The sequence below is a fragment of the Cyprinodon variegatus genome, unplaced genomic scaffold, assembly GCF_000732505.1.
Source record: "Cyprinodon variegatus isolate N-32 unplaced genomic scaffold, C_variegatus-1.0 Scaffold712, whole genome shotgun sequence".
In the NCBI taxonomy this organism is placed as follows: domain Eukaryota; kingdom Metazoa; phylum Chordata; class Actinopteri; order Cyprinodontiformes; family Cyprinodontidae; genus Cyprinodon; species Cyprinodon variegatus.
In genome coordinates this window covers 26842-48894 of record NW_015151165.1, presented here as the reverse complement: position 1 = coordinate 48894, position 22053 = coordinate 26842, and the positions used below count along the sequence as shown (strand labels likewise).

General features: G+C 35.2%; 1 protein-coding gene across 1 annotated transcript; it reads right to left on the bottom strand.

Annotated features, from left to right (window-relative positions):
• Positions 1-1201: 1201 nt before the first annotated feature.
• On the bottom strand, positions 1202-20417 carry LOC107097632 (coronin-6-like). Its single transcript, XM_015394856.1, has 11 exons — positions 20219-20417; positions 14342-14541; positions 10645-10767; positions 6159-6288; positions 5864-6042; positions 4994-5113; positions 4781-4885; positions 3930-4075; positions 3575-3632; positions 1828-2055; positions 1202-1405 (listed from the first exon to the last, which is right to left on the bottom strand). Exons 2-11 carry the CDS (start codon positions 14537-14539, stop codon positions 1283-1285), a joined length of 1410 nt encoding a protein of 469 aa, XP_015250342.1. The 5' UTR covers positions 14540-14541; positions 20219-20417; the 3' UTR covers positions 1202-1282.
• Between the last annotated feature and the right edge of the window lie 1636 nt (positions 20418-22053).

Here is a 22053-nt window from a genome sequence, read left to right as displayed (position 1 = left end):
AAATGATTCCTCAGGCAAATATACAGTGCTTCACGGTAGTAATGCTACGAGCGGTCCTCCCAACTTGAAATACCGCCTATATAAGTTGGGAAATGACGCACCAAAGGCCTGGTCATGTGACCTGGAAGAATGTATAGCTGTACGGCAGCAAGCTCTTACATCATGGAGCTAAGGCTTTTGCTCTATTTTTCCGCCTGCTCTACTACTGGTCATGGCTGAGGGAAGGAAAACGTTTAAACCTTCTGAGGCCAAAAAGAGAAATCTTGAAAGGGATTGTGCCTGAGGAAAATCAAGAGTCGATCATGGAAAGTTCGTTCATTGGTGCAGGCTGAAAGAAGAAGCCGGATGTAAAACCGATTGTCTTTTCTCAACATCATTATTAGACTGGTAACACTTATCTCCTAGTATACAGTCATGTATCTTTGTTTTTTTGGATGTTGTCAGGGGTCTGCAGTGGTTTCTGTGCTGGCGCAGTCTTTGTTTTTCTTCCTCTCTGCCAAAAGCAGATGGCTGTCAGCACTAGGATGCCAGAGTGTTAGCCATATGTGGTTGTTTGGCTTCGAATCCCACAGCGGAGAACCTTCCGAGAGTCACAGATCTCTGTAAAGCAAATCAGGCTCTGGTCCACTCTCCAGCCTATCAGAGATTCAAAACATCACGCCAGCGCTAAAATCAGCGTGTACCCAGGTGACTTTAACTTGCCACCACCCCACAAACTGATCGGCCGAACCCTGCCTAACCGTCTACTTACCAGCCTCCTCCTGCTTGGCAGCCACCTTCCCCGCTGCAAGCTCCTGCATATCCCACCTATGGACCTCCCCAGCCCGACTCACTCCCCCCAGTGGATCGTTCATGTCTCACGCTGTAAGCTTTTTAATGCTGTCATTTTCATCGTACACATACTCCCATTAACTATCGCTCTCTGTAGCAGTGTGCCTCACGCTCCCTTCGTTTCAAGACGCCCTGAAGGAAAATCTGCGTGTCGTCTTTGTTTTTTTTAAATAAACAAACTTAAATCTGCCCTTCCTGTCTGCTTGGTGTGTTCTGCATGTGGGTCAGAAAACTAGGGACCATGGCAGATGTTTGGTAGAAGCAAATACCAGCAGTTACAGGTATAGCGTCCCTAGTGGCCAAAAGTTACACAGTGTGCCTTTAAATGAGGCAGTCTGGCTATGGATATTCAGAAGGGACATTTCTTTTCGGTGCAGTGAAAACGCATTTCTATGATAACGGTGATTCTAAAATTCAGACTGGTTCTTTAAGGGATGTGTTCACATGTGCATCAAGCAGTGCCATTGGTGTACTGGGAAAGCTTATTTTCCAAGTCACAGATCCGCTTCTCCTGTGACAAAACTGTGGCCTTCAGGTTCTGAAGCTCCTCCAGGAGTCTCTCAAGCAGCTGAGGCTGGGCAGGAACAAACATAACAAAAAAACAGGACAGATGCAGAAAGAGGGAAGAAAGGAAAACGTAAAGTAATGAAAAGGGGAGAATGATGAAGAAAGACAGAAAAAAAGGTCAAGGGTAGTGACCAACTAGAGAAACTAAACTAAAACACAGATGGGTGTTTTGGGTAGAGAGGTCGTGCAAAAGTGCAATAAGAAAAAATAAGAAAAAAGGTTCAATAAAGGGGATGTTAGGCAAAAATATAAGGAAATGGTTGTTTTTTTAACAAAAATATTAATATAAACAATATTAATTATTTTAACAACATTTAATATTTAAGCAGAAATATTATAATTAATTTAATCAAGTTTTTATTTAATTTCAGTATACTTTGACAATGCATTAGATATGGTAAGTCTGAACAGAAAAGATCCAAAACTTACAGGCAAGCTGTTGGTGTCCAAGGTGGACATGCTACGTCTGGTGGTGGGTCTGGATTCCAACACGTTTTTCTTGGCCACTTTCAGCTCTCGGCTCTTCGGAGGCACGTAACCATCCCTCATGGAGATCAGGATGGGGTCTTCATCACGACCATCCAACCACTCTTCGGGCTCCATGGCAGGATCTGGGCCTGCTGTGTCAGGGTACAAGTCATCCTGGAATAGGTCGGACTGTACCAGAGAGAGTCCAGGAAGAAGAGCAGGGTTACTTTTATTGTGTTTCTCCAGAGCAATTGCAGCTCTTTCAATATGCATGCCTAAAGCTGCTGTATGTTATAAATTTCCTGTTTAAATGTGATACAGATTCGAGCAACACAATATTGGCATAATACATATTCACTCATATTGACAAATTGCAATACCAATACTGTGAATGATTGATCTATATTTCTGACTCTTTTTTTGTGTCCTGTTTCACGGATATAGCTTTGGGAATCGCTTCTTAGAGTTAGAGTTAGATGATAGCCCAACAGATTCGGCTTCCACATGCAGAACATTAGGGTTCTTGTCATAAGGTTCCACTTGGTATTTTTAAATGAAACTGATTTCTGACCATTTCTTTACTAAATATGCATCTACCGGTACTATAAATCTCCAAATCACCCTCATATAAGAAAAATCAGACACAGGCATTAAAGGGTTAATCCATCCAAACCATATTACTTTACAGAGCATGCCTGCAATTTGAAATATAATCCATATTAAATGTTAGATTCAAGCTGTCCTTTATTCAAGGTGAAAGTAATTCAATATATAATGCACCCCGTTTTTAAACTGAGAAAAGGGAGATGTTGAGATAAAAGTGTTTTATCATCTTTTAGTTATGTGGGTGAGGTTTGATGCGTCTCTATTCTGAAAAGATCACGTTTACTTGGATCAGTGATATGAGATCCACAGTCTCTGTGAGCTTATTCGCTTACTTTTTTTATTACTGAATCATCTAGGTTTTACATTTCAATGCTGTATGAGAACCCAAAACAGAAAATAAGTTTAAACTCCTTTAGTGGCCATTTTGTGAACCAAGTGTGGCAGTCCAAATCACACTACTGTAAATCATGGCGATTCGATTCAGTATCAATTTCCTGATCCAATGATTCGATTATTTTCGATACTTAGAAATGCAATATTGAAAAGGAAAAGCGGAAAAAGGAATTACCTCTTTAAATGTGTGACTTAAAAAGGTATTAATTGAGGGTTTTAAATATCCATTTGGAAATAGGATTTGAAACCACACCTTTGAAGTCCAATATTTTAAAAAAAATTGATTAAAAAATCAAATTTAAAATTCCTCTTTGATAAATCAACTTTAAGTGTATAATTAATAAATATAAATAAAATAATAATAATATGATGATGATAGTTATTTTTCTACAGAGACCATGTACATTATTTCATTAACCTTAAAATAAGAAAGATGCATTTTGGCAGTTTATACCCAGAAATGTTAATTAACTCATCTGTAGTCCCTAGACCAGTTGATATAGATTATTTGAAGATTTATATAAATTGTGAAAGTGGTGATGAATCAGTGTGTGAAATAATTACAGTTCTTACTACTGCATAAATATAAAATAAGTTCTAAATCACATATTTCTATAAACAATTTAAACTACAATTCTACACACAGTTTGTACCACCATCAATTTTTAGCGAAAAGCTTAGCACTGTAAGCAGTGTCAGCTGCACTTACTTTCCTAGGAACGGTCATGGTGATGGGCTCACACTTTTTATCAAGCAGCTTGTACAACCTGGAAGAGAATACACGGTTGCAATGAATCAAACGAACAGTGATACATCAGCCATATGTTTATTACACATGATTTCTAAATAAACAATGGTCATAAATTACGTACAGAGATTAGCATTACTGGATGATGTAATGGTGTTACACTATAAAAAGTTATAATGATTTCGGAATGATTAAAATAACCTGTGAGTAGCATAACATTTACTGTGAGAATAGAGAGGCGAAAATACTAAAAAGAAATCACAGAGCACTTTACTAAAGCACTTATTGGAGTAGTGCTGCACCTGCAGTATCTTACCGTGCAATCTCACATTTGGTAACATCCACTCCTCTCTTAGGCATGAAGCCCATCCCTCTTTGGGGCTCCTTACTGCTGAAGGTGTTGAGGTAATGGACATATGGCGACTCCTCTGTGATCTCGAAGTAACGGATACTGCTGTCCCCCTGCGAGAGTAAAAAACCAACAGATGGAACGTTCTGACCAAAACAGCTCACTGCCTTAAAGGTCAATGGAGGATTTTCATGAGTTTTGGAAAAGACCCGCCCTCTCCACTTTAAATAAAATACACATGCACAACCCTGTACCCGCTCCCGAGAGGGAACGCTTATTATTGCGAGAGCGTGCACGAGCCAATTTCTCCTTGTGCACGCTCTGTTTAAAGGTTGTTTTTTGCATTGCTCATATAAGCTTACTTTCCAAAAGATTTGCAATTCCTCCACTATGCCAGACTCACCACCGGTAAGTAAAAATGGGGATGAGCATGTAGGATGGCATTACGTAAACATATCACCAGAATGATTGACAATTAGGAGGACCACTTGTTTTGATGATCCACCCGGAAAAAGAACATCCTCCACTATACCTTTAATTAGAGTTAGAAATATGACTATTTGTAAAACATATATATACAAAAATACCTAACTTAACTTAACTTGAATGCAATGCAGTAGGATCAAATTAGAATTTTTTCTTTGAACTTTATCCATTCTACAAACTGGACCGATTTAATTAAACAGGTACAAAAGGACTGTTTGTGCTTTGAAGTTTCCTTATATAATCTCTTTGTTGAATCAGTGCTAAATAAATAAACCCATATTAGCTGATTAATAGGATCAATATTTGACATTTTGAAATAAAGAACCATGTACCTTTCCACACAAGTAGACCATGTTTGCGTCTGCATCATAATAAGGTAATAACACTCCGTTACTTGTGTCCAACTCCAAAAGTGCTATAGGCTCTTCAAAGTTTGTCTGTAAGAATAAAAACAATAAATTCATTCAGCCTTATTTTGCAATTTGATCAGCCTGTTTTCTTTTTGCTTCCTGGTAAAGACTTTTTGAAATGTTCTGTTTTGTTACCGGGTCCCAGAGGCCGAGCTCTCTCTGGCTCATCCGAGTGAATCCGGTTGTGAAAATGTTTCCGTCTCTTATGAAAATGGCTCTCATCGGTCGGATGCCCTCATGTGGAGCCAGCCGTTCCTGTTAGAATAACAAGGAAAGATGAAACAACAGAAGTTTTTTCCTGGATAAGTGGACTCTAAGTGGCCTTTCACTTAGAGTCCAGCTCTTCTTAAAGTTCATAAGTCAATGACACTCTTTTCTCTTACCTACTACAGACTGGAAAAAATATAACATCATCTTGTATAGTTAAATGTTGTTATTTTTTTTAGAGGGACTGATCTGGACTGATCTGTCCTTAGGACTTTGATGGAAGAAGATAACTATTGACTAAGAAAACTACGAATTAAAGACCAATTGTGGAAAAGTGTGTCTCCTTTATTAAGACAAACATATGAGATTCTCTAAAGTTTTGGATGATCTTACGCATCATATTTTCAAAAGTTTGATACTCCCAGCAGTGGATGTCAATTATAAAGGATATAATGGTGGTTGAACATCTAGCATATAAGTTGAAAATAAAAGAAGATATGTTTGCAAAAAAAATGGGGGAAAGGGTTGACATTTAAGGGAAGACATGATTAACCAGTTGTTTACAACAGTAACACAGTTTCACATAGGCTCTGCTTTTTTTGTAAGTTCCATTTGCTTTAGTTGATTTTATTCGTTTTGTGTATGTTTCACTCCTACAATGGGACTGGTTGTCTTGTAGTGTTTTCCAGCTGTGAAAGCTGAATATGATTTTTTTTTTTAAACTCTAGACAACTTTATCCCTGACTGGTTTGCTCATTGATGTTTTGATGAATCTCTAAGTACTTGCAACCCACTCACCGCCACCACTTCCCTCTTTCGAGGGTCACATACACGCAGGCGTCGATCCTTACAGGTGGTGCAAAACAGGCTGCCATTCCGGTTCCAGCTGACGCTGTAGATTAGATCTGGATGGTCGTCCATGGAGATGAGAGGTTCACCTGTGCCCACATTCCAAATTATGATCAGGTTGTCACTGCCTGGAAAGGGACAGCGCCAAAAAAGAAACATGTTTATTCATCTTCTGAAAGCTTTCTCTGGTTTCTAACATCACTGCTACTTAATAAAAAGCTGTGTCTGTGTTTATGGATCCTACCGGCAGTGAGGAGGATGTTGCGTGCTGTGGGATGCCAGCTAACGATTCCCACTCGTTTGGAGTGTCCCTCTAACACGACGACGGGATCAGAAAGGGGGCGGGTCAGGGAGTGATCTGGGATCTGCCAGACCTGAAGAACAAAGAAACTAGTTGGTTATTATCTGCTAAGTCAATGCTGCAATAAATCTTTAAAGTGTTGAAAATTAAAGTGTTAAATCTTCAAAATACAGCTTTATCATTAGTTTTAAATTTTTACAACACAGGAAATAAGAGATGAATAATTCAATGAATAAATTATCATATAATCTATTTAGAATGTTAACAGGAAAACTACATACTAATTGAATTGTATAATCTTTTTACTCTGTAAATTAGTTACACATTTAACTATTAGATTTACATGATATCCCATTTTTACTTAACATAATATTCCATTCATTCTTTTGTTTTTTAAATAACTTTACAGTATTTTTCTTATGTTGCAAACTTGCCTTTACTAGTCCCTTGGTCTTGTTTGTTTTTTTTTACACCTGTGTGCATCTACATGTTTCATTTTCCTGCTGGTACATCTAACTTTCTGCACTGTGGGATAATAAAAGGTTATTTCTGTTTTATTCTAAAGAATTATTAAACAAATTATTTATTCATTTGATAGTTACACAGGCCTTCAGACTACAGGGAGCAGTTTAACCCTACCCTGTCTTTAACTTTATACATTTAATCTTATGAAATTAATGACTCAACCAAGTACAGAAGCGTATTGCATTTACCAAAGCAAAAAAATCTCATAATTATGAGATATTGATCTAGTATTTATAATTTAGTATGTTTACATGATAGACCCTTTGTTTTAAAAACTTAATTTAGTAAATTGTCCTGCCAATTATCTGGAGCTAGTTTCATAGATACTTTATGTCTCCTTATATGATCTATTCCATCAGCTGGATGGACCATTATTGGCAGATTTACCATGTTTGTAACTATAAATTAAAACATTGACTTCATCTCTAAGATGACAGCTGCACAAATCAAGTCCATCATGTTCATGTGTACTATAAGCGTCAATCAAAACAGGTGCAGCAGGACGTTTAACGACTTCAAATGAGTCACATTTGTCTAACTCTGTTTAAGGAATTTTCTTCTTTTGTTTAGCCTATTCAGAAAGTTATTCATTACATGAAAGAAAGATTTTATTATTTCCCAACCAAGTACTAGTGTACAATAGGAACAGACTGTGAATGAATGTAGTAAGCCCTTTTGTGTGAAACAGGTGGAGTTAAGTAATCAGTAATTAAAACATGTAGAGTAATCTGTTAACACTGCACAGACTTAAATATCAATGTTACCAACATTTAATCAAAGTTCATAGTATTTAATAGTTGTCTGCTCTTGGACATCAGAGAGGGTTTCAAATGTAAACTCTGTGCAAATGCTCTGTTGTTTTAGGAGCTCTTTTCACTTCATCTCTGGTTTCCAAATGCTTTTCCAAACAGGTCAAAAGTTATCAGGTTTAAAGTGCGAATGCACCAACGTTTTAACTTTTTTGTTTTTCTTTAAAAATGATTTCACTTTGTTGCACTTTACAATGGAAATCTGCCCCAAAGCAGGTTAGGGTTTTACAGCATAAGTGGCCTTTGTGATAAAAAAAGTGAACCAGCTTTATGAATTAGAGAATCCCAGTAAGAAGCTAAAGTTACCTCGATAATCCTGCTTTGCATACAGGCTCCAGGAGAGGACCGAACAACTTGATTATACTCTCAGTAATAAATATAAACATGCAGTGTTTCTACACAGAAGCAAAGCATCACTCGCACATTAACTCTCTCTACAGAGCCTTTCCAGCTGGTACAATGACCTGACTGTAAAATAAAGAGAATGACTTCAGAGTTTTGGCCTTTCTGTAAATCCACTCTGGAGACAGCTGCATCTGACTGTGTGCTGTTTGATATAAACAAAGACCATCTACAGTACAAATTCACACCCACACACACACACACACACCCCATACACATATCTAAGCAGTGTTGGTGCAGCTGCTACCCCCCCCCCAAAAAAAAAAAAAACAGCAATCCAGTCATTACATCATGCAGATTCCTGCCAACATTGACATGAACAAGTGGGCGTATCAGTGACAGGTGCTCCAATGCACAAATGTTGAAACAGGCTTTGATTGTTCAGCTAAAAATGTTACAGCTGACTCACATACTAGATGCCATAATGCACAACACTCCATGTGTTTTATATGCCAGAATATTTAATCTTAAAAAATTAGGAAATTAAAGAATAACATGTATTTTAGAGTCTCGTGATAAAATACATCCTCAATTGGGGAATACTGTTCAATAAATTCCAGTTTGAGAATATTTTGTTAATCTCCAATGGCATTAGCAGTATAATAAAAAAGAAAATTATCTCTGTTATGGCTAATACTAGATTATCATAAAAACCGAAAATCAGTTTTACATTTGTTGAAGATTTTTTTTAGGGGAGAAATATGGGGTTTCCTCCTGATGAGACGTGCCTCCAAAGGATCCAAGAAGCATCCCAATTAGATCAACAGATCTTTTTCAAAATTCCATCAGATCACACAGCTTCTTATCGCATCTCTGAGGCTAAATCAGGTCACTCTGAAATGAGTGACCTGATTCCAGAAAGGTTCAGACAGTTGTCTTTGTGATTTTTTTTTTTTGTTTTGTTTAAACCATATGTAATGACCAAAGGAGAGGGAATGTAGACCGACCAGTAAATCAGGAGCTGTGTTTTCTGACAACTATTTCTTCATCAAGGCAGGTTGGGAAAGGGAGCGCAGAACTGCAGATGAATCTCTTAAAGCCATCTTCCACGACATCCTACCATCACTCATAAACACGACACCCAGCTTCATATGGGAACATTACTTTTCAAGTTATATAAATTAAGTAGAAATAAAGTAAAATATATATATATTTTAAAATGCAATTGCTGTAATTTGAGTGTAAAATTGGGACATGCCTCCCATTTATTCCCACTTAAAATGTCTGAAATCAAACACAGCTAAGTCACATCAGGTGCCTGTTTACATATTTACTCAGAATGCTTCAGGTTTGTCCTGTTTAAACATTAGGCATTTAGTTTGTTAAAGGAGGACTTAACCCAGACACAATGTCATGAAATTAGTTTATCTCGTAAATTTTTGGCTTAGTGAAGCTTAAAAGGAGAAACAGATTTTTTTTTTTACTTTTCATCAGAACTCTTGCTACAGTATAACATTTTCGAAAGGGAGTCTGGTCTCAGATGCATTTTGTGGACTTCCCAATAGTAAAGACAGCACTTAATGCATGTTTTAGGTTATATTAAAAAATACATTACACAAAGTAAAAAGGAAATATCTAATTTCTATTAAACTCTACATTATTATTTTTTACTGTAACACATAATTTCTTTGAAGTGCTAAAGTTGATTTGACTAAGTAAAAAAGTTTCTTATTCAAACTCTCACACTCTTGTCCAAAAAGTAGAACTTCTGTCTTGTCTGAATCTTAAGAAAAACAAATTTAAAGTCACCCATGTTTTATATATATTTGAGACATGCCTGAAATCTTCTTAGCCGATTGGATTTCACCACAAGTAACACAAGTAAATCATGTACATGACCATCATGGAATTTGTCAACCAGATAAAACTTAAATCATAATTTTAAAGTGGACTACAATAAAGCTCTAAGCTAGCAGTCCGTTTAAATGAGCAAAAAGATGAAGTAGGACTATTAGTATATGCACTATGACTTTAGATACTATAAAGCAAAGTAAAGACCTAACATTATGACATTTTTAACATATTCCTCAGCTATTGTTCATAACAGAAAACCAAAGCCAAATTGATCAAAGTTAAACAAATAACCGAAGAAACAAGGAAATAATCTGTTGCATTTGTAAGGATTTGTAACAAAAATAAATATATTTTTTTAGATTCCATTGAGCTGTACATTAAAAATTGTTGAAATAAATCTTTATATAAAGCATAAAACAAATCCAGCTAGAAAGCTTTGCAAGCAGATATATCAATGCAGCTCATTTATTAAATATTTCAACTATGATTTTATTCTATAATTTTAGGTGTGCAGACTTAATAAATATAGGATAATATTTAACAATAATATCAAGAATAGTCATGCTGCACGGTGGAGCGGTTTGTACCACTGTTGCCTAACAACAAGAAGAGGCAAAGTCAAATGTGTAGCCTTAGGGTCTTTGCATGGAGTTTGCATGTTCTCCCTGTACATACGTGGGTTTTCTCCCATAGTCCAATAACATCACAGTAAGGTTAACTGGTGACTCCAAATCCCACTAAGGTGTGAGTGCATGCTTGTGTGTCTCTGCAATGAACATCTTTCCTCTTCAGAGAATAATCTGCGTGCCCTACGTGTGTGGTAACGGCTTATTTGCCACCCATAAACACATCTACACAATAAAAAATAAATAAAAATAAGACAATAGAAATGGTAATACCATTGCAGTGCAGTCTTCTGAGCAGCTGGCCAGGATGTTGTCATCATGAGGGCACCAGTCAATATCCAGCACAGGTCCAGAGTGGCCAATTACAAGCGGGTAGTTCTTATCCACACGCCCTGTCTGCAAGACAAAGAAAAAAGTTAAACTAGTTCATGCATTTATTATTTTTTTTATCAAATATCTGTGAAGATTCTCAGTCATCCAGCTCATGGTCAAGCCTTAAAGATTTATTTGTTTTTAACTAAATGCTTTAAAAATAAAGAATATCATAAAAACCTCACTATAAATCCTTTACCCAAAAAGTAAAGCAATCTGATTGTGAAAATAAAGTGCTTCACTTACTGATAATGAGGGAACTACACTGCTAACCTTCACTGTCTAAAACAGAGGTCTTTAATGTCAGTCCTCGGGGTCCGATATCCTTCATCTTTTAGAAGTGCCTCTGCTTCAACATACCTGAGTCAAATAATCAGGTCATAAGAAGGACTCTGGAAAACCTGACTAAATACTGAGGAGTAGTTTAGGAATTTGGGTCAGGCTGGCATTTAAAAATGAAATAAATATATTGTATCACAATTTAAGTCAGACCTTATGACAAAAGTATGAACTTGTGTTTCAATGAAAAAGGGTAAATTCATAGAGTTAATATAACAACCATTTAAATTTATAAAATACTGTGTAGTTTTAGGAATCTTCCTCATACTTCAGGGTTAGGTCAACTTAAATAAAAAATATTTAAAAAACTTTATTTTTTGTGCCAGCTCAGTGAATCAATATCAAAACAACCAAGCATTTATTGCAATTGCTTAAAATTATTTAGAACAGCAAGAACGCTAAACAGCTTATCTTCAAATTTCCAAAGGTTTATGAAATACCACAAAGTCTTTCATAAATATAAATTTTAACATCTTGAATGTTTATACTTCACTGATTGGTTTCTGTTAGGATTAATAAAGAAATAAGGGCTGTTTTTTTGTACTGATATGTAATAACCAGACTAAAATAACTTAAAGAGCAGCCCAGGGTAGCCATACAGCACTGATACTTTATCTGAGTTTAACAAAGACCTGAACTGAGCTACATTTTATATAGAAAAATATTAATGCAATCCCATGTTTTCCTTATACATTCATGCCATCCAGATAAATAATAGGAATATTAGCAACACAATACATGGCCTATCTTATTTTTTGATAAGATTTAAAGACATTTTGCTGAACCTCCATCAGTGACAGACTGCACCCTAAATGCACCAGGGAACGTTATCACAGATCCTTCATCCAAGCTGCTGTAAGACTTTATAACCATCACTTTTCCAAATAACCTCAATAAGTTGTTACATTCATGCTGATTTTTGCACAGTTTCTTAGTCAGTTAAATAACATGCTGCTGTCATTTTGCATATCTCTCATGTTGCTGCTATTTTCAAATATGCATTACTGTAAAAATGTCCATAGCTGTATATTGGTTATTTATTCTCCAGGTGCACAATGTTTATATTGTTAAAACACTTTACAGGATAATATTTCATGTGTTTATTTTTTAACTCTTCACTATTTTAGACTTTTACTTCCATATCAATGCGTCTTTTTTTGCACCTACTGCTCTCTTATTTTAGCTTGCTAACAAGTTGCAGTTTGTTCACCAGCAATGGGAAAATTATATTATTTTGGGTCTGAGCAAGTTGCTGGGTAAACAGCATGATTGTGACCATGGTAATATATAAAATACTTTTAGGAAGTCTGCAAACACATAGCAGCATAAATAGATCAAATAGGAAAAAAGAAAAGCAAAAATGACTGGCTCTTATCATGCAAACATGTGTATCAGCATTAGAAACATCTCCCCCTCCACACAGACACATGCTAAGCGAGGTGTATTTATAGATCCAATGACAGGCCGTTGAAAGGGGAGTTTTTCTTGTTGCCTGTTGGGGACCCAGAGAGGAGTTAGGGAGGATGAAGAGCAGTCCGGTGTTATAAATAGCACAACTACTCAACATGACTTTTCAGTTTCTGCTTAAATATTAGATATTACTTTGCATTTTTAAATAATACATTTACAAACAATTAAGAAATATTATTGTTAAAATAAACAAGACAGATTAAAAGAAGTAGCTACTTATTATCAATCTTGTGCTTTTTTTCCAACATAACTCAGAAAAGGCTTTACTATGAAGAAAAAAAAACACTTCTTATTACTATAAACAATTATCATATTTTTTAAAAGACTTGAAATGAGTAAGCCCTCAGATAACAAATATTGTATACTAGCACAGTCTTTAAAAAGTTTTCTTTTTTTTTTTTAAACAGCTAAGTCTCAGTGCCTATACCAGAGGTTCTTCACTGCTTGAATTAATGCTGAATGCACGGAGAATAACTCAAATAATTACTTATAATTATTAAAGCAGTCTAAGAAAGGATAACCACTTCTTAGAATACAGAAAAATAACAACAATATTAAATAAAAACATTTTAACATAATCTAACTTCTTTTTATATAAAGGAGACAATCCTAAATAGTTCATATTGCTGCTAAAATAATAAAGTGAACTAAAATTATACTAATATTATAGAACAAATATTTAAGCATTTGTTTAATTGTAAATTAGTATTGTATCTTTTTGCTGTTTTGCAAGTTCAAAGAAAGCCAAATAGGCTGGTTAATTAGTCTGACTCTGGTAATATGTATATAATTTTATTTTTTTTATTATTATTATTATTTTTAATCATAACACAAAAGCTTTATAGGATTTATCCTTTAAATACGTTGAGAATGAAACTACTGTAGAAGCAGGAATGAATAATAATAATAATTTAATGTCCTAAATTGAAAATGTTCACTGTTTCTCAAGTGTTGATGTTGCACATGAGCTGAGAATTTCAGCTTTTGTTTTTATAAATATTATCATTGTATAGAAAAAAAAGGGTGAGCTTTTGCAACTGTTTTCTTTTTTTTTCTGTTTGTCGACTTTCTCATTGCTTTTAGCTTTTAGGACCGCCACTAAGGAAGGAGATATTGACTTTTCTATGTATTTCAAACATTTGGAGGTCACAAAAAATATTTGACCTCACACAGCTGTCTGCTGAATGCTTCGTCATAAATGACTGAAGCCTGTTACAGCCAAATGCTGCCACTAATTCAACCTTGAAACACGATTTACCAAACAATTAACATTATTTCAAGGTTATTATCAGGTTATAAGGGAGGTGGGGATAAGAGGGCAAGAACACGATCATGTTCTTACAATCTAATGGTAATCATTGTGGCATCAGGTTGAAATTTTAGTAAGTAACTAATGTACCACATTTTACTGCTTAGTACTACTATATTTATTGATATGAAAGATAATACTATTTACTTCATAAGAAATTATTGCGCTCATTTAAGAATCAAATCAGTTATTCATAACAAAATGTTGATATTTTTACAAACATTTTTTAATTGACATTATTTAATTCAAAATTTCAGAATTGGAGAATCTGAGATGAGAATTTATTTTTATGTATGGGAAATTGTCATCAAATGAAGGGATTGCATCAAAAAAATAATGGAGGTAACAAAAATCTAACCTAATTATTTCAAAAGAAATTACAGTGAAACTGTAATTTCCCTATAGTATTACAAAATATTAGATTTACAACAATAAAATTTCATTTATGGGAAACATTTGATCAGCTTGATTCTTACTGACCTTGGAGAGAGGTAAGACAAGAAACGCTCCTCCTCCGCTGGACTCCACAATGACGGCCAAGAACTTTGGATTGACAGCACAAAAGGAGCTGTCCCATGTCACCTTGGAGACCCGGATGTCATCGTAAGCCTGCTCAGCTTTGACAGCCTGCCCGAAGACGTGGCGAAACTTACTCTGCCGCACGATGCTGCGACTCATGACTAGGGGAGAAGCACAAGCAGGATGGTACATAAGGAAGAGGACTAGGTTGACAATTAGGCAAAGAAGGACTAAAGCTCATTAAAGATGAAAAAATTTGCAATATTCACAAAACCAGTGCTATAATGTCTTGTGGCAGAAAATCTTGCACTGTTGAATTTTCTATTATTGTCAATTCTGCCTCCTGGAGTGCTGTAAAGTTGCTGTTATCATGATTCAGTCTAAATTAACCCCAAAATACTGGATCACAGGTATGTGGGGGAGATTGAAGCATAAAATTGTACTACCGTATATTTATAACTATCACTATTTTTTTCAGATGCAATTCTTCTATTACCAGAGTTTTGTACAAAAAATCAGAGTGATAGACAAGATTTGATTGAATCGTTAACCCTGTGAGAATACATTTGAACCACTGGTTCAAATACTAAAATAACTTCCTAATTGGTTGCTTTATTCTGAAGCCAAACCATGACACATCTGCCTGCATGCTACACAGTTAATTTGAGGCTTTTCCATGGAATGCTTTACCTTGTTAAAGTCTAAAATAACATCTCTTCTGGTGTTCATCCATCCATCCATTTTCCATCAGTCAATTAACATAACAGTCATGTTTTTGGACTTTGGGAGGAAGCGGGAGTACCCAGAAAAAAACTCATGCAGAAAGACTGGGAATCGAACCTGGAACCTTCTTTCTGCAAGGCAGCAGTGCTTCCCACTGCGTCACTGAGCATTAGTTTATTAAGTTTATTTACAAAATTTTAATCAAATATAAACACTGCAGTGTCATAATGTTGATATCATGTATTGTTTAAATTCTAAAATTACTTAATTCTTCCAAAATATTTAGGTCAAAATTACATTTAAAAATTACAATTTGATATGAATGTTTTAGAAAGTGGTACAGAACACTAACTAACTAGTAAATGATGCACAGCCTTGTAAAAGATACATGCACACTTTAGGCATTAAACTAATGCACGCATGCAATTTTTGTTTTTGTAAATGAAGTCATTTCCTCTATAACTTAATCAATAGAAATCTTGTAACTATTATTGTTTTTTCCTTTTTTCATTTTTATTCTTCTGACCACGAAAAATTTTTTTTATCGTAACAAGACTTACATGTATATTTTTAAGATGTTGGACTAAAACTAGCACTTTTGACCTGTAGTAATTGAATTTTCCACTAGATGGCGTAAGGCATTAGTAGGATTTGAGACAAGTTTTCTTTTAGAAAACATGTTCAATAAACAGCTTTGGTCCAAAAATGTAATAATAATAATAATAATAATAAATAATAATAATAATAAATGAAGAAATAAAAAAAAAATTTAGATTCTTATCACCTCTAGTCCAAAAATATTCAGTCTGATCAAACCTAAACAACATTATTCTACATTTAACAGACATGACAAGCAGCTTTAAATATCATGAAAACATTTCCTCATTTTTTTTTCCCAATTTGTTTTAGTTTTAGGAGTTTCCTAAATTATCATATATTGATTAGATTATTCAAAGCCCATTCGTTTTGTGTTTTTATTAAACTTGATTTGTTTGTTTTTTTAAGTTTTAGTTTTTCCACAAACATTAAATGCTAATGTTCTCATAAACCCAATAGTGTCTGTGTACAGTTATTTGATTTAAATACAAATGGTTTTTTTACATTTCAAATAACTAATCTATTAACACTTTTTTTATGAAAAAAGGTCATGTGTTTAAAAGGAGAGTGTTTAAAAAAGAATTTCATCCCTCTTCATCCGTTATATATTTTTATGTGGACACTGTCTGTTAGTTGAGGAACATCTTGCAGCTTTAAATATCCCTGTGCGTTAGCTACATGACCTAAAAGCCCTTCAAGCTTTTAGCTGCTTGCTGATAGACGACTTGCTGTACAGCAGCTACTGCAGGCTGCAGAGCGGCAGACCTCTAATCCTCCAAAAACACAGGGGATATTGTATAACAATGTTTGCAATCAGATATTAATAGTAGAATGTCTGAGCAAATATTAGGTTTCATAAAAAAAATGAAAAGCAATCACACATAAGGGGATAAAGCAGGAATATATTCTTCAAGACCGCACTGAGAAAGAATTTGATCTGAACGTGAAATATTGAAGAGCAGTATTTCAGTCACCTCTTATTCTCTATGCTTTATTTCCAAACTGCTGCATCTTGTTTTAATCTTTTAAAGTGGTCTTGATCAGAATATTTTTCAAGCTGTTCAAGCTTTACATTGAATTATGGCTGCTTATTCAACAGCAGAGTTTTCATTTCATCAAGCCACTTTAATTCAGAGCCTTTGTTCATTTAGCTATAAAAAAAATATTCAAACTATTAACTAGCTATTAAATAGATTTCTGGTCATTTTGATGTTACAGTACAACCTATAACAATAGGAAATTTTTATTAAACTGCCTTCAATAGAAATACACCAAATACCACAGAAAACCCCAGTCTGATCAAAGATCAAATACGCTATTCATCATCTAAATGACTCCCAAAGAGTGATTTGCTAAAAAAAAAAAAAGAAAAAAAAGTGGCTTATATTAATCTAAGGTGATGTAGCAGCCAGGTCCTGCAGATATGTTGTTTTTAGCTATACTTTCCAGTTTCAAACTCCACAAAGGTTAAAAAAGTAAATCATGTTTACATTTCCTAATACATTTTTCGCCCTTCTTTTTTAATTATATTAATACGTCTCCAGAGAAACCAATAGGTGGAGTGACGAGAGTTCTCTTAGACAGGTGTATCCAATGTGGTGCCCAGGGGCCATTTTCTCATTTAAAGAGGCTCCCAAATGCAGCTTTTGAAGGATCAAATTTGCTGTCTATTTAAATTCTTATCATAACAGTAAATGTTGGCATAGCATAACGCAAAGTATTCCCTCTAATAGCCATGCTTCATTCATTGTTCTTAGTTTGTCAATAGATAGAACCACAAATGCCTAGTAAATCTTACTTAAAACTAGACTTGGACCCCTTAATATACGCTTCATTCTATTACAGCTATAAACATTTGTTAAACATAATAGTATTTTTTTTCCTTAATTGACACATTTCTCTTATTTTTCTTACAATAGACAAAAACAATCCTTACCTCTACTTTATACTTCTAAACATTTATTCTTTTGACCCTTAAATATTTAGCCCACATGACAAAAATTGTGAACCCCACTGACAGAAAAATGTAGCCTGAGCATCACTTAACAGAAAATAAAAAATAACAGAAGTCAGAAGTTAATGTAAAAAAAAAAAAAAAAAAAAAACAGTTTGAAATATTTTTTTTCTTTATTAAAGCTGTGATACAATGAAACCAGAGGTAATCACATAAGAAGAATCTGACCAAAATCTATTTATGAAGAACTAATTTAAAGAATACTAATGATTGGAAATGTGTGCCAACAAGCTGTGAAAGTCCAAATAAACTCTTTGGAAAACATAAAAATTGCTGGGGTAACTTCTTATCTAAACAGTTTTAAGGTATTTGAAGAACTTTCCACTGCTTAGAAATATAGATTGAAGAAATAAAAGTCTATGCATGGGTTTTAAAGATTGTAGAATAAAATGTTGAAGAGGGCCCACTGAAAGTGAGATGTTGGATGATTTCACAGTAGAACATACGACTCAGAAATGACCTCAAATAGCAGGACAGACATGACTTGACAAGAGTGATGAGGGTACAGGAAGCCCTAGCTGCTTTCCTAGAAGCTCTACATTATCTAGAGATTTACATTCCAGCCTGCGGCCTCTGAAGCATTTGGGGCTCTTAGATCTGCAAATTGAACTTGTATTTTTTTAAATAAAGTTTTTATATATTTTAAAACATATTTAAGCATAAAAAAATTAAAACAGACTAGTTTTTTTTTATATTTCATCAAGCATAAACAACATTGCATAAGTGTTTTGAATAAAGTTGTATGTTAGTTCTTCTCATTTATCATATACGGTGTTCAACAGAGATCTAAGGCTGATATGTTAATACTGGGTGACACATTACATGATAAAAATTTTGATCAGGAGACGTTCTTATTTGGAGCAAAAAGTCAAATTTGCATTCGGCTTAAACTGGCTTAGCAACAGTAATAAAGCAAATGAAACACCATTTGCTTGGAGATGTAGTTTTAGAACGTTTTTCTCTATCACAGTAACTTGCTATGATTTACAAAGTTCTTCTCTCTCGACATGTGGAAAAATTGTTTTCTTTATGAAACTAATGAGGTAAGTGCTTTTTAAGAAGGCTAACAGCAGAAGTTTCAGAATAATCTCTGCAGCAGAAAATGCAGTTTAAAAGCAAACAAACTAATAGGATCTAATTGGGCTAGGATTTAAATATATGTGAGGATGATGATTTTAATGAACGTATTTTAATCACGCAGTTTATAAACTGTAGAAAGATTATGTTTATTTCATAAATTGGCCATTACTGTCAGTCAGCAGGAAACTTAAACTATAAAATTCAGAACAATTTAAAGTTTGTTGATTAGTTTCCCCATAACTCTTAACCTGCCTGCCTCCATTCAGTGAGTGATGATAGGTCCGTTGGAGTGCCATTGGGAAAACTGCAATACAATTAGAAGGGCCTAGGACAGAGAGTTCATCCAGATCAATTAGTTTTCCCTCAACAGACCCTCAAATACTGCAGGCTAACAAAGAACCCAAATGATTCCCCAGGGGTGGAACCGTTCTTCTGGTTCAATTTGCATGTTTTCTAAGCCAAAACAAGTTTTTGGGCTACCATAAAAAGCTTTGAATTCAGTTCTAGTTCTGACATTTTGAATTGGAAAAGCTTCCTGGAGGGGAAGCGAAAAGTCTTCAAACTTGGAAACAAAGTCCAATGGATTGTATTTTAACTTTTTGCAATGACTCTGACCTGGAATGCTGAGAACCTTCACCAGTATTTTGGAACTAAGAAAGTATGTTTCTCCATTCTAGATCTGTTTAATTTGAACTTAAAGGCACTAAAATAAAAAATCTTAACTTTATAATCAATCTTAGAAATAATCCAGAACTGTTTATATTATTTAAGTAGGACGTGTTAAGCTTCATCATAGCAAAAACCAAAATTAAATAAATAAATCTTTTATCTTTAGGCTCTTTGGTTTCCTTTTAACTACCCCAAGTTTATCAGTGGACCATAAAATTCCTTTTTTTCGATATATAAATGAAGAAGTGTGTGTAAACTGGTAATTTTATATTCTATTAAATGATTGTCCAAGTGAATAAAAAAAAACTCATTAGTCTGAACTGCTTTTGTCCTTCTAGCACAGGTTAATGAGAAAGCCCTCTGTGCGCGCGCGTATTGCGCATGGCACAGAGCGAAAGAATGACACTGCCACTTTCCTAATATAGACATGACGGACTGATGTGTCCCACCCAGGAGCCGCTCCTCCCACCTGCCTGCAACGTCCCAAATAGTCCCAGAAACCAGGCGGCGGACCCTGTGGCGCTGCAGCTCTCAGTAAATTAAAACGGCCCCTGCGCAAACACACATAAACAGCAGGACATAACTCTGAGAGGTGAGGAAAGTCAGGGGCTGTTTGATGTTCCAGCACTTTGCCATAGAAGATTTAGCAGCAAGGTGCGGAGTCTTCTAGTCTCCATGCGTTAGAAGTAAGCCAGCACACATCTAACGCCAATGCAGCAAACACAGACGCGCCTATCTGAGCAGAATCAGCTCACCTTAGGTTTTGGGGAGACCCCTCTTCCCTTGACAACTTCTTTCTATTGTGTTGCCCCCTCCTCTTCTTCTTCTCTATGGATTATGTTTGAATTATTTCAGTATCCTGCGATCCTCTGTCCTGAAGTGCGCACTCCTGGCGAGGGGACGCACTGGGGGATCTGCGCGGCGCAGGGGGAGAGAGAGAGCGAGAGAGAGGGGGGAGACAGACAGAGCAGGCAGGACAGGCGGGTGGGAGGGTGAGGTACTGTCTATTTTGGAATAGGCTCAGTCAGTACGTGGAAACGCGAGCTCAAGGGGTGGAACTGGGCGTCCACGGATGAGAAGAGGTCAACCACTGATGCAGCTTGGGCATTACTTAAAGGGCTGCATAAGAGATACAATGGTGTCATTCACACTGACAAATAATACAACTCTTTCTGGCATTTACTTGATCATATTTAGTGACTTTAATACAATTGTTTTGTTTCCTACCCTGCTAACATGAAACAATTGTGTTAAAGTCACTAAATATGATTAAGTAAATGCCAAAAAGTGCACTGTTAGAGTTGAATATTGAAAACTAAGGTATCAACTTTAATGCACTGTGTGTGCAAATGTGTTAATAACCCTGGTGGAGTTCGGGTTTTACATTTTATCAACAATTAGGTAAAAAGAATGTTTAAATATTTCAGGGAAAACAAAAACATTCTTGGTGTTAAAACAACTACTCAGGTGTCATTTAATCAGTTTTGACATTTAAAAAAAGAGAAGAGCTATAAAAGTATGGTATTTTCTTATAATTCCAAAGTGTGGGGAAAAAAAGTCATTAAAACATCAAATAAAGATTTTAAAACACCAATTTCTGAATGTTGCTGTCAGTGCGATTGCAGATCAGATTTGTGGCACTGAATGAAAGAATGAAGCAAAAAAAAAAAAAAAAAACAGGACATCATTTCATCTTTTATTTTCATCTTCTCTGAGTGCAACAATTTACCACTCAATTTCCTTTATTTTGGGTGATTGGCCGATACATGAAACTGATCTTGACCACGAATCTTATCTACCCTCTGCAAAAGTCTAGTAATCAGCCACCATCGATGCTCTAAACGTTTCATTTATATTTGTCAATATTATTGAGTCCAATTAAAGCTAATTTTTTTGTTTTGCGGGTATTCGTTTACATTTTTAATGAAATAAGATGAATACATAAAAAGGTGCATTATTATCCTATAACAACTACTGTAAAGAAAATATCGGTATTGGTCAAAATTGGAATCTGCATGTCAGGCTTTAAAAGGACTGTTATAACCCAGGAAACTGCAATCAGTGCACCCCTAAAACAGTAAAACCCTCTTAATACACCTTCATTTTTATAACATTGTTGAAATTAAAGTGTGAAGGTAATGATAAATAATACATCCAACAAATCTTTCAAGACCGTTTCTGTCCAAGTGCATTTATCCATTAGAAATGTATTCAGTATTGCTTCTGCAGTATAGGGACCATTACAGGGGCCAGAACCAGTACTACAGGGGCCCCGGTCACAGCACTTTTAATACAAATACCTACAGGCAGGATTGTAAAGTACATGTTTGAGCACTACAAACCAATTCCAGTCACAAGAGATGCTATGTAGTGGATCAATTACTTGCCCAAGATAAAAGCCTTAGAAAAAAAACCAAAAAACTTTGTACAGTATGCATGATAAATATCCTTAACTATAAACTGGATGTGTTTGGTCCACATCTGCTTAAAAAGTGCTTGTTGTTCATCAGTGAAGCCATCAGAAGGGCAAGTAGCATAAAATGGTACTGAAGTTAATATCACCTAAAAGTATCACTGGAAGAATACCAAA